Source organism: Microtus oregoni, unplaced genomic scaffold (genome assembly GCF_018167655.1).
Source record: "Microtus oregoni isolate MIOR12 unplaced genomic scaffold, Mior012 000023F_ref0000262, whole genome shotgun sequence".
Lineage (NCBI taxonomy): Eukaryota > Metazoa > Chordata > Mammalia > Rodentia > Cricetidae > Microtus > Microtus oregoni.
Window position 1 is genome coordinate 33,932,720 of NW_024543082.1, and position 12,122 is coordinate 33,944,841.

Here is a 12,122-nt window from a genome sequence, read left to right on the forward strand (position 1 = left end):
GTTCACATCTTACCTTCATCTTGCTGTGGCGCCGAGCCTGCTTTCTGCTCCACACTGTAGCAACTGCGGCTATCAGCTGAACCCCGAGATGGGCTGTCAAGGGGTTCAGCAAGTCTAAAATCTTTTGTCTTATGATCTGGGAAACAAAAAAGCAGGAAGTTAACTGCAAATAAGAAGTTTTCCCAGAAAGGTTTCAGGCCTTCGCCCGATGCACACTTAGCTGCCATCTACGGTAAGAACAGACTCAGAACTGCAGCCGTGTGTTTCACTGCTGAGGGGACTGGGACAGAGCAGGGGCAGACACCCCTTGCAGGAGTTGGATATGAGATGGGACATGCCACCCCTGCCAGAGAAAAGGCACAGTAAGTGGCCAGAAAGGAGGGGTACAGCTAGGTGAGGTGCTTGACAGATCTTGAGGCGGTAAATGTCCCGGAGGAGCAGCTAACCCTGGTCAGCCTCCCACCCTGGCCTAAGGTCTGTCACTCTGCCCAGGACTGCACCCTTCCTGATACCACAGAGCAGCTAGCGGCAGGCCATGGCCCATCGGAGCATGCTGTCTGCCTCCTCTCATTTCTGGCCTCTGCTGTGAGGGCAGGAACTCTGTCGTGTTGGCCCCAGGACCATGGGCAGAGTTCACTGAGTCCTCACTTCTCAGTGTGCAGGACGAGGAACCAAGGCTCACACAGTGAGTGTGCAGGATGAGGAATGAGGCTCACACAGTGAGTGTGCAGGATGAGGAATGAGGCTCACATAGTGAGTGTGCAGGATGAGGAATGAGGCTCACACAGTGAGTGTGCAGGATGAGGAATGAGGCTCACACAGTGAGTGTGCAGGATGAGGAATGAGGCTCACACAGTGAGTGTGCAGGATGAGGAATGAGGCTCACACAGTGAGTGTGCAGGATGAGGAATGAGGCTCACACAGTGAGTGTGCAGGATGAGGAATGAGGCTCACATAGTGAGTGTGCAGGATGAGGAATGAGGCTCACACAGTGAGTGTGCAGGATGAGATCCGAGGCTCACATAGTGAGTGTGCAGGATGAGAACCGAGGCTCACACAGTGAGTGTGCAGGCCTCCACTTCCTGAGTGCTGGGATTAATGGTGTGTACTACCATGCCCAGCTTATTCCTTTTTTTAAGAATCCAGTAACACTGATTTTTATTTATAATTAGCGGGTAATGTGTGAGTGTATGATCGTGTGTGATAGGTATGTGTGAGAGTAAACTGTGTGCCATAGCACATGTGTGGAGGTCAGAGGACAACCCTCAGGCATCAGGCCATCGTGTGGGTCTGGAGGATCAGACTCAGGTCACCATGTCTGAAAGGCAGGCGCTTCTACCCACTGAGTCGTCTCATCAACCCCAGTGGGGTTGCTACCTACAGCATGCGTGAGAGAGTTACCTACAGGAACACAGGTAACTTATATCACAGGAAAGAAACCTCCTCAGGGAGGGGCAGAGCACCACACGCTTAGGGTCTCCTGTGCATCTTCCTCCCCCACACCATGGAATGCTAGTGGGCCCCAGAGTCTCATGGGATCCATCACAGCTGCTCTGACTTCAAGGCAGCAAGGGCCATGACAGGTACTCTACCAGCACCTCTGGGGCGGATGGAACGTTCTGCGTGTACCTGTCCTTCAGAGCATCTAAGACGCCAGTGCCGCCAAGCACCGATGAGTGTGTCTGAAGGCCTGAACAGTTCTGAGGCACACAAACAGTAACAGATAATCACAGACCAGCTCTCGTGCCTGGAGCCTTCTGAGACAGAGCTGTGAAAACTGACAGTCAGTGTTTGGGGGGGGGGGGGTGATACATTCAATAAGATCAACTCTTGAAAGGAAAGCACGCTGACAGCCCACACTGGAGTGCCCAGGCCTCAGGGGACTCCTTGGACACAGGTGAGGGTCGAGTCTAATCATCAGGATTCAGTTTCGTCAAGAATGAGTTTCTAGCAAAGGCTGAAACCACTCACCCTCCGCTGTTCTGTATAAAAAGGAAAACATCAGTTCCTGTGAGAAAGGGTCTCAGGCAGAGGCGGCCGCTAGCTCAGTTTGTAGCTGAGGCTCCTGAACTGCTGGTCTTCCAGTTTCCACTTCTCAAATGCTGAAAATTACAGGCATGTGCCATACTATTTACCTTGAGGAGAGACCTCTGCCTCTCATTTGAACTGTGGGTCCTACTAAGCATTTTTAATGACTTTTGTATCTGTTTCCATACATACACATTTTCCTTTCATTGTTTACTGGGATAAGGTCTGGCTACGTAGCCCTGACTGGAACTCAATGTGTAGATCTAGCTGGCCTCAAACTAGATCTTGCAGCAACATTACTCTTCTGAGTGTGGGGAATGCAGGCATGTGCTGCCATGCCTGGCTTATGGGGACAAAGGAGATGGGAAGCCAGAGACGGAATCAGCACAGCACTCAAGAGGTGACTGACCTTGGTGGTTTTAAAGTAAACGGAGGAGGATCCTTTTGTGGCTCCCACGAGATCCACGGGTCTCTTCTGAGTTTCCTCCTTTCTGAGAACATTCCAGATAAGTGCCATGGTATTCACAATTCGAGGCAGCTCTTCCAGAATGGCGTTCTTGGCATTTCTCAAGTTGATTGGGTCACTGATGGTAGCAGTCTGAAAGTTCCAATGTGAGCATGAGAGGGCACCAACCAAGTTCCCTCTCACCACTACCCATGAGGTAGTTCCAATGTGGGCGTGAGAGGGGCACCAACCAAGTTCCCTCTCACCACTACCCACAAGGTAGCCAGGAAGTGACATCTGTCCCTGCATGTGCCAAGTCACAGCTGACATGCAATGCTGCAAATTATAAACTTTTCTTTTGACAGGGTCTCTCTACATTTATGTAGCCCTAGCTGTCCTAGAACTCACTACATAGACCAGGCTGGCCTTGAACTCAGACTTCCACCAGCCTCTACCTCTGGAGTGCTGGGATTAAAGGTGTGGCCACTATAACTGGCTTAGACTTTCAAATCAATCAACAGTAAGTCTATTTTAATATTGTGTTTTGTTTTGTGCTTTAAAGAGAGGGTCTCATGTAGTCCAGACTGGTCTCAAACTTGCTACTTAGCCAAAGCTGTCCCTGAACTCCTGATCCCCTTGCCTTCACAAGTGCTGGTAGCACTGTAGGCAAGCACCACCAGGCCCAGCTTTTGTCCTAAGACTTAGCTAGACAGGGAAGGGCAGCCTCCTGAGAGGCCACAAGCACAGAGTCACCAGGAGGTAAACAAACAAACAAACAAACAAACAACAACCAAACACTCAGACTAAGGTGAGTGCAGGACAAGAGAGATGGTTCAGTAAGGACAAAGTTCACTGTGCATGCACGAGGACCCGAGTTCAAATCCAAAGCATCCACACAAAAAGTTGGACATAGCTGTATATGCCTGTAACTTCAGTATTGGGAAGGAAAACTCAGCAGATCCTGGGGGCTCACCAGTCAGCTGACCGGTTAGCCAAAGCAGACAGCTCTGTTTCAGTGAGAGATCCTGTCTTATGGCAAAAAAGCAGAGAGCAATAAAGGAAGACACCCAAGTCTTCCTCTGACCTCCATATGCTATGCACGAACACAGGGTTATGAATCTGCCATGGAGGCAGGCAACACACACACATACACACACAGAGCAATATAAGCCTAAAATCAAACAATCTGCTTTATATTTTATCCCCATTACCAGCTGATGGAACAATGGGCAATAGCTGAAGGAACTGTGCACATATACCTATGTGCATGTCCACATTTGCATACTCACATACATTTGCATAATACACTCAAACTCATACATATTCACACTCAATTTGCATGTCTTCTATACATTTATAAGATGTTTGCATCATTCATTACTTTTTTTTTCCAAATTGATAGCAGTTCTTTATTGGGATGGTAATGGAGCAACTCACTTCATATAATATTTATTCATCTTATTTTAGGTTATAGTGTTATGGAATATATTTCTTATTTAATGGCTCTGAGGAATTATTCTTCATGGTTAAGAAACAAATCTAAAAGATATATTTTTGATACCTTGCACTTTCATTCCTAGAGATTTGCCCTTATGTGAGAGACCATTTATTACTATTATATGCTTGACACAGTCACAACCCAGTAAAGACAAACAATACAAGCAATTTGCCTCAAACTCAGGGGAAAGAAAATGTACCTTTTTGTGTTGGGTGGGCTGTTCCAAAAGACAGAAATGGCTAATGGTTGTCAGACCTTCCAGAAGAGTGAGTGGGTAATCCGGAGAAATGTTTTCCCTCTTCGCAGTTGTGCTATGGTGAAGAAATGAGAAAATGTTCAGTAAAATAACGGGAAGAGATGACAAGACTCTTAGTCAGAGACCTGAGCTTGATTCCTGGAACCCACTTAGAAGGAAAGAACTGACTCCTAAGTTGCCCTTTGAAGCACACGCATGCACACATGCACGCACACATACCTGTACATATATGCATGCACACACAAATAGTTGGTCAATAAATATTAGAAACTCTGAATTGTGAAAGGTGTAGCTCTTCAGGTCGAAGGCTTCTGCAGGGGTGGGGAAGGACTGGGTTTTCTTTAAGAGCTGCCGCTGGGACTTTGACCGGGCTCCAGTGGGTGTATGGGCAACACAAATTATACTTGGCATTCTTCTTCTCCTTTTCTTTGGGTGAGGTCACAAAGGGATGCAGGTGGAAGGTAGGGAGGTGTGGGGGACGGGTGGATGGACTGGGAAGACAGGGAAGTGAATGTGATCAGGGCGTAATATGTGAAACCCCAAAATAATCAATAAAAATAAATGGGGGAAAATGAGACGCTGGGCTTGAGAATTTAAAAGATCATGAAGCCATGATGGTTTTCAGTCCAACACTTAAACATAGAAAGTAGAGAGAAGTCACTGTGCTGTGCTTGGTGAAATAAAATGTTCCCCAAATGAAATGTATAGGCATCTTTGATCTTATCGAGAAATGGTCTAAGGTGTTTTAGACTTACTCTGAAGGTGGTTCTGGTTTGGTTTATTTCTGCTTTGCAAAACTAACAGACTCAACTGACTAGCAACTCTGAGATGGGCTGGGCAACTGTGTGGGGTTTATTTAATTTCGTTCTGAGGCAGGATTATCATGTAGCGCAGAAAGCCCCACATAGCCAAAGATGGTCCCAAGAGCTGGCTTTACGCAGTGCTGGGACTGAACCCACGGGTTTATAAAGGCTGCCAGGTAAGCACGCTACCAGACTATGTGGGGTTAAATCCAAAGGGTCCAAACATATATACTCCTGTTGATAACCACCAGTCTTCTCAGGGGGTTGGATTGGTTTTCAGTTGGTAACGCTGGCAAAACAAACATTCCCTACAAAACCTGTCATTAAGAGCATCAAGTTCAGCATACCTGACGGACAGCTTGACAGACTCGCTTTCGTACTGCTTGACCAGCTCGTCCAAATTTTTGCAAATCTGGATAACAAAGGGTGTCACCGTCCAGCCCAGAGACTTTCCAAAGTATGGTAAGGAATGTGTGACCAGGCTCACCCAGGCGGGGTGCATGCCATAGCCATAGGCGGGCTGCAGACCCCGCACCACGGCTGAGACCAGCAGACCCTGGGAGGTGAGGGGGTGGGGCTGCACATACTGCATGGCGCTGATGGCCTGCTGAAAGTTAAGGGCCCTCTGCCACTCTCGGGACAGGGCTGGCTGACTCTGAGCGTCCTCCTGCCCCTGGCCCAGGTGGTGCTCCAGGACGATGAGTGCCTGCAGGAGCTTGAGCAGCTCAATCTGCAGTGGGTGCTCGCTCCAGATCTGGTCCTGCCCCAGGTTGATGAGGCTCTCCTCAAAGAGGCTGTCCTCCACCAGGGCCCTGCCTCGGTCAGCGGTGGCCAGGCCATAGCGCTTCTGGCTGGTGTACATGGAGGCCGACAGCGAGAGCAGGACGAACTCCTGGACCTTGCATCTCTGCAGCAGGCTATGGATAAACTCCACGTTCTTCCCTTCCGATGACTTGGCCACTGAGACCAGCTGCGTCGTTATCCTAATCAGAACCTCCACGCTCTTGACCTGCACGTCACGGTTGCCGAGGATGTCCCTGTGGCAGACCTTCAGGTGGCATGGGTAGTAGGACCGCAGGAAGCTCAGGCAGAGATAGGTGAGGAGCTCAATCAGCAGGGAGTGGGGGCACACATTGGGGGCTTGGGTCTGCAGCTTGCCATAAAAACTCTGGCCAACTAGAGCCTCCTGGTGGCGTGCCAGGAGATTGGAGATGAGATTGAGGTGCGCGGTGGAGCTGGTGTCTATGCCGGTCCTGGACACAGCCTCAATGAACTCCTTGGGGTTGGTTTTGAGCACAGCCTCCAGCACAGAGAAGGCATAGAGGACCCTCTGGGAGTCATAGGGCTGCAAGTAGAGCAAGATGTGTTTGAACAAGGCCTCGAGGGTCTCCTGCTTCTCTCTCTGCTGCTTCAACAGCCTCGACGTGGTGATGGCTTGGAGCTCCACGTCAGCCTCCTCGTCGCTGGAAAGCGATTCAGAAGCCTGCGTCTTGTCCGAGTCTGCTCGCGCTAGGCTTAGCTTGGCGTTGGACTTGGCGCTCTCTGGCTGGAAGGCTGCCAGCAGGCCTGCTCGCTTCGAGTACACCCTGCCGCCGATGGGTATGGGTGCACAGCAGTTCTCCTCGTGGCTCAGGTCACGCAGGTCATGGGAGGGAGACGAGAACGGGGATGTGCTCTCACTGTCAGTGTGGCCAGAGCTCGTGTCTGCAGACTCCGTGTGCTCGCTGCTGTCTGGGCCACCAGAGGCCATCCTGTCTGGAAAGTCCATGTAGTAGGGCAGGTCTTCCTCACTCAGGTCGATCCTCGGTGGGCATCTCTCCGGTTCCTTCTCGACTTCAGCCCAGATGGCTTCACGATCCACTGTGGTGAACTGGCCTAGAGGCAGGCGCTCCTCGGAGGCAGCTTCTTGCAGCTCAGACACCCCACACGCCTCTTTGAATGGGGGCTTCTTCCTGTTAAGCCAGCGATTTACATCCTCTGGAGATCACAAACGACAAAGGACTTTAGACCAGCATGGCTAGGGATGACAACTTAGCTACGAGGGGACAATGAGCTTAAACAGACAATGAGCACTGGAACTGCACCCGAGCCTAGATTACGTCATGGGTAAAACACAGACACAGCAGTACAGATACGTTTAGCTCAGAGGGAAGAGTGCCGCCCAGCACCACACAAAGCCGGGTGCCAGCACACACAGGCACATCGGCTCTTTAGAACATTCAGGAGGCTGTCAGATTTAGTTCCACTGTCAAGGGTTTGTTATAGCAACTTTTGGGTTTGTTTTTGTTTCGTGACAAAGTCTTGCTTGTCCTCAGTAAGGTACTCTGAGGGCCGGGGCCTGCACTGGGAGCCACTGTATCTGCTGCATACATCAGTTCTGTCTTTATTATAAACTTGGGAGAAGGCACTTTAAAAAAATATAAACGATTTTCTTGCAGAATTGTCCTCTTCAGAAATGCATTCCACAGACACATGGGCGTATTTCAAAGCTGTGAGGGCAGGGCATGCATTAAAAGGTGTGAAGACAGGAAGGCGAGCACAAGACACACAGCACGGGTGCAGGACTGTGACAGAGGCTGCTGGACTGGTAGAGCGTGTATCTGCAAGCATGGATATGAGGCACGTACAGGACAAAGGGAGGACTCAGCTGCAGAACAGCTGGAACACAGGAGCTGTGAAAGAGCAGGGGCGGGGCATCGGCAACCCGCCAACGCCCCAGCTCATCAGCTGGCATTGTCGGTAATGCCTTTACTTCTGAATTTTTGTAGGGTGTTTTTTCTTTTTTGAGCACACATGTGTGTGCGTGCGTGTGTGTGTGTGTGAGAGAGAGAGAGAGAGATTTCTTTGTGTGTGTGTGCGTATTTGTGTGTGTGTGAGAGAGAGATGTTTCTTTGTGTGTGTGCGTATGTATGTATGCTCAGATGCATGTGGGCACATCTGTGTGGGCATGTGTGGAAGCCTGAGGCTAATGTCTAGGGGCTTCCTCTACTGATCTCCATCTTAAAGCAGGGTCTCTTAGGTGAAGTCAGAGCTCTCAGACACAGCTAGGCAGCTTGCTCTGCGGAGTTTGTCTCTTTCTCGAGTGCTGGAATTACAGGAGGACCGCTGTGTCCATCCAGCATTTATGTGAGCGCCGAGGATCCGAACCCAGGCCCTGCTCCATACCAAATTGTTTTGTTTTTGCTATTGTTTTCAATGGGAATTTCCTTTAGTAACCCAGATTGGCCTCAAGGTGATGATCCTCCTGCCCCAGTCTACCAAATGCTAGAATTATACGTGTGAGCCACTATGCCTACTCAATACTCGATTTTAAAATAAGCACAATAATATTTCTGCATTGAGGAAATATACAGCACTTTTAAGTATCAACCCTCAAGTCAGTCCTTCCTTCCTTCCTTCCTTCCTTCCTTCCTTCCTTCCTTCCTTCCTCATATGAACATTCTGCCTGCATGTAGGCCAGAAGAGGGCATCAGATCCTATTATAGATGGTCGTGAGCCACCAAGTGGTTGCTGGGAATTGAACTGAGGATGTCTGGAAGAGCAGCCTGTGCTGTTAACCTCTGAGCTATCCCTCCAGCCCTCAACCTTTAAAAAGAGGTGAAAATCAAAGGGCTTTGATACCATGAAAATTCTTGGCTTGTAGCTTTCAACAGGACTATGCTATGAACACAAGTGAGACTGGGAGAGGAAGGAAAAGCAGAGCAGAGATGGAGAGCCTGCGAGCACCCAGTCCACAGCAGCGCACAGCGGGGCGGACGGTGGACTTCTGCATTAGCAGGGAGCAGGCTGCAGCACCAGGCAGTGCTGATGGGAAGTGGTGAGGCAGTGCAGAGATGAGTCCAAAGAAGCAGAGCAGGGGAGCTCTAAAGAGCAGGAAGTAGGGCGGGGGCTGGTGGCAGAAAGCCGAGGACCTGAGCTTGATCCTTGGGATTTGCCTGGTGAAAAGGAAAGAATTCCTGCAAGCTGACCTCTGACCTCTGCACATGTATCATGGCATGCATTTGTCCATACACGTGTGTGGCACATGCACACACACATACACACACACACAATACATGTAAAACAAAAAGACAAAAGAAATACTAAAGCGTAGGACTGGTGGGCAATAGGTTTCTATTTCTCTAAGTGCCCTTTCTTAGGAAGTGGAATCAATCAGTCTCCTTCCGAGGAGGCAGTCACCTTTCCCTCTAAGTACCATCAGCAGTTACAGGTTCAGGGAGGAACCTTGTACAGGGGAGGTCACCTTTCCCCCTAAGGTCCATCAGCAGTTACAGGTTCAGGGAGGAACCTTGTACAGGGGAGGTCACCTTTCCCCCTAAGGTCCATCAGCAGTTACAGATTCAGGGAAGAACTTGTACAGGTACAGGGGAGGCCACTTGATTTTCCTCCACTTACCTCAGGGGGGCGCTGTCTCTTTCTGAAAGATTAGCAGATTCCACACAAACTGACATTTTTAGTCACCCCAAACTATCCTAGATTTGGGGTTGCAGATCTACTCGGAGCACCTTGCGGCAACCTCATTTAACAATGGCGCTCACATGCAGGCCCCACACCTCTGCTAGACAAGGGAGGAGGCTTAGCTTTCTGGATGCTGGCAAGGATGTTCTATCTGTGCTAGAGACACATGGATTGTTTTCTCTGGTGAGAAAATCAGGAATCCCAGTGCTTTCTAAGTAATTTGAAAAGTATCGCATTGAAAAATAACAAGCACGAGTTGTGACAGGATGGAATGGGGCTCTTTAAATGCATACATATATCATGAAATAGTTAAATAAAACATCCACATATCTCACTTCGCCGTTTCTTTTATGGTGAAGGGGCAAGAGCAGAGGCAGCTGCCAGAGGCTGGGTTGGGAAGCCAGAGGGTGTGAAGACTGCTGCCCTCTGGTAGCAGCAAGGTGACCATAGCTAATAGTAACACGGCATATTTCAAATACTTCAGTGAAAACAGCAGTCCACACCTACCAGTTCAAAGTGCTAGATCCCGTGGTGCTTAAATGTTCAGCGTCCCCACAAACATACAAGGGACGGTCACCCCGTGTAGGTAGAGCAGGCCTAGGCCTGCTGCTGCTGGCCTCCCTCCCCGGGGCTCTGCAGCTGCTCACCGGCTGAGTTCTCCCGCTTGAGGCAGTGGATGGAGGTCCTCTGGGTTTTGGGCTGGAGCAGCAGCAGCAGCATGGGCTCAAGGATGCGGGCCACGTCCCCGAGGGAGAGCGCACGCACCAGCCAGCCCTGGGCTGCCGCACTGATGGCGCCATCTGTACAAGCCAGGCTGTCCAGGACGACAAACAAGGACCTACAAGAGACGCCACTGAGCCCCCACTCTGCTGCCCCTGCGTGCCAGGCACCGAACGCAGACACAGACACCTCGGGGAGCATCGTCATGGCCTTACAGACCAAGGGAACGATAGGCTGTGTGCCCAGCTGCGCGCTGTGCTTTTAGAGTCACAGTGAACACATGGCCCAGACAAAGCAGAGTGGAATACACCAAAGAATACAGCATCCTAAGCGTGAAGTGGCCCCTTAGTCGGGAGACCATCCCTATCCCGGGGGATGTCTTCTGGTCAGGGTGAGCTACTGAGGCAGGGTGGGATCCTCATCCCTGCCACGTGGAAATCTTCAGAAGTGTCTTACACTTCTGGGCCACATGAAATCACAGGACTGTGGACACGGTGCTCTGTGTAGCACGGAATGAGGTCAAGCACGGGGCCACAGCTCCAACGGGTGTCCTGTTGCCAGTTTCACCTGTCTCTCCCTCCCAAGCCCACACAAGACTTGGCTGAGAATGGCAGGTCACAATGAAGAACCACCTCACCTGTCAAAGGAGCGATTGTGAGACGTCACACGACTGCCCTGGATCTCCCGTGTCAGATGCCAGATCACAGAAAATCGAAACAGAGCTTCCAGCCTTGTTCCCTTGATCAGGAGATAAACGGGAGGAACTTGGTCTCATCCTAGATCTTTATGAGTCACTATAAGGCTTTTATTTATTTGTAGTACTAGGGGTTGAGCCTTGGGGTGCTCCAAGCAATTTTCTACCTAGCCCTCTTAACACTTTTGTTTTGTTTTGATTCTGACATAGGGACTGTCTCAGTTGTGCAGGCTGGCCTTGAACCTGGACTCCTCCTGTCACAGCAGGCTCAACTCCAACATCCATTTAAACAATGAATACAGGGCCAAAGAGATGGACCATAGGATAAAAAGGACTTGCTACCAAACCTGGTTGACTTGAGTTCAATATTGGGGATCCACAAGGGTAGGAGAAAACTGACTCTGCCAAGTTGTCCCTGTGACATAGACACACTCTTACACAAATACATGTAAAAATATTTACATAACAAATGGAGTCACCAGAGCAGGAAGCAATTTCAGCCAAGACACAATGCTCTCACCAGAGTCCTGACCAGAAAGGAAAAGCCTGCATCCGCTCAGTTCTCTTGCCCCCTCTGCAGAGCCCAGATTGTCCTAGAACTCACAGAGATGCTCCTGCCTCTGCCTCTCAAGTGCTGGGATTAAAAGGCATGCACCATCTCTCCTGGCTTTAGAGGTATGTTTATTGAAATACATGTTTAAGTTGGCACTTAGGGGCTGGAGAGATGGCTCAGCAGTTAAGAGCACTTGTAGAAGACCCAGGTTCATTTCCTGTCACCTTCATGGTGCTCATGACAGGCTGCGACTCCAGTTCAAGGGTATGAATGCCCTACACCAGCCTCCAGGGGCACCAGGCACATATAGCGTGCATATATGTACATGCATACCAGCAAAACATACACATACAATAAAATTAAATAAATCTTTAAAAAGGGATTTGGCATCATAGTGTCCAGAATCACACCCAAGTCCTATGGTCCAAGGAAAACACAGAACTCAGTTTCCTTGTATACCCTGGAAATGTCAGGCCCATGGACCTTAAAAAACAAGGACAACCAATTGGCAGAAAGTTCTCAGAAGGCCGATAACTCTCTACAACTATGCTTACAAATGGCTCCAAAGGCTGCAAGTCCCAACTTTCTGGGAGTCGGGGCAAGTTTCCGTGGTGAGCCTCAATATGGACACAACTGCATTTTTCAGGACCCTAAAAGGAATGGCTAT

At 49.7% G+C, this 12,122-nt stretch overlaps 1 protein-coding gene across 5 annotated transcripts in view; it reads right to left on the reverse strand.

The window, feature by feature from the left end:
* The window catches only part of Dop1b (DOP1 leucine zipper like protein B), a 104,907-nt gene that overhangs the window by 45,136 nt on the left and 47,649 nt on the right, over nucleotides 1-12,122 (reverse strand). For all 5 annotated transcript variants that reach the window (XR_005976223.1, XM_041672902.1, XM_041672904.1 and 2 more), the window contains 6 exons: nucleotides 10,846-10,946; nucleotides 10,136-10,326; nucleotides 5,378-7,007; nucleotides 4,171-4,282; nucleotides 2,438-2,626; nucleotides 14-136 (listed from right to left, as the gene is read on the reverse strand). Coding sequence is in view for 4 of the 5 variants with exons in the window: in XM_041672902.1 (XP_041528836.1) it covers nucleotides 14-136; nucleotides 2,438-2,626; nucleotides 4,171-4,282; nucleotides 5,378-7,007; nucleotides 10,136-10,326; nucleotides 10,846-10,946 (2,346 nt within the window). In the remaining variant the exon portion in view is untranslated. The remainder of the gene's footprint in view (nucleotides 1-13; nucleotides 137-2,437; nucleotides 2,627-4,170; nucleotides 4,283-5,377; nucleotides 7,008-10,135; nucleotides 10,327-10,845; nucleotides 10,947-12,122) is intronic.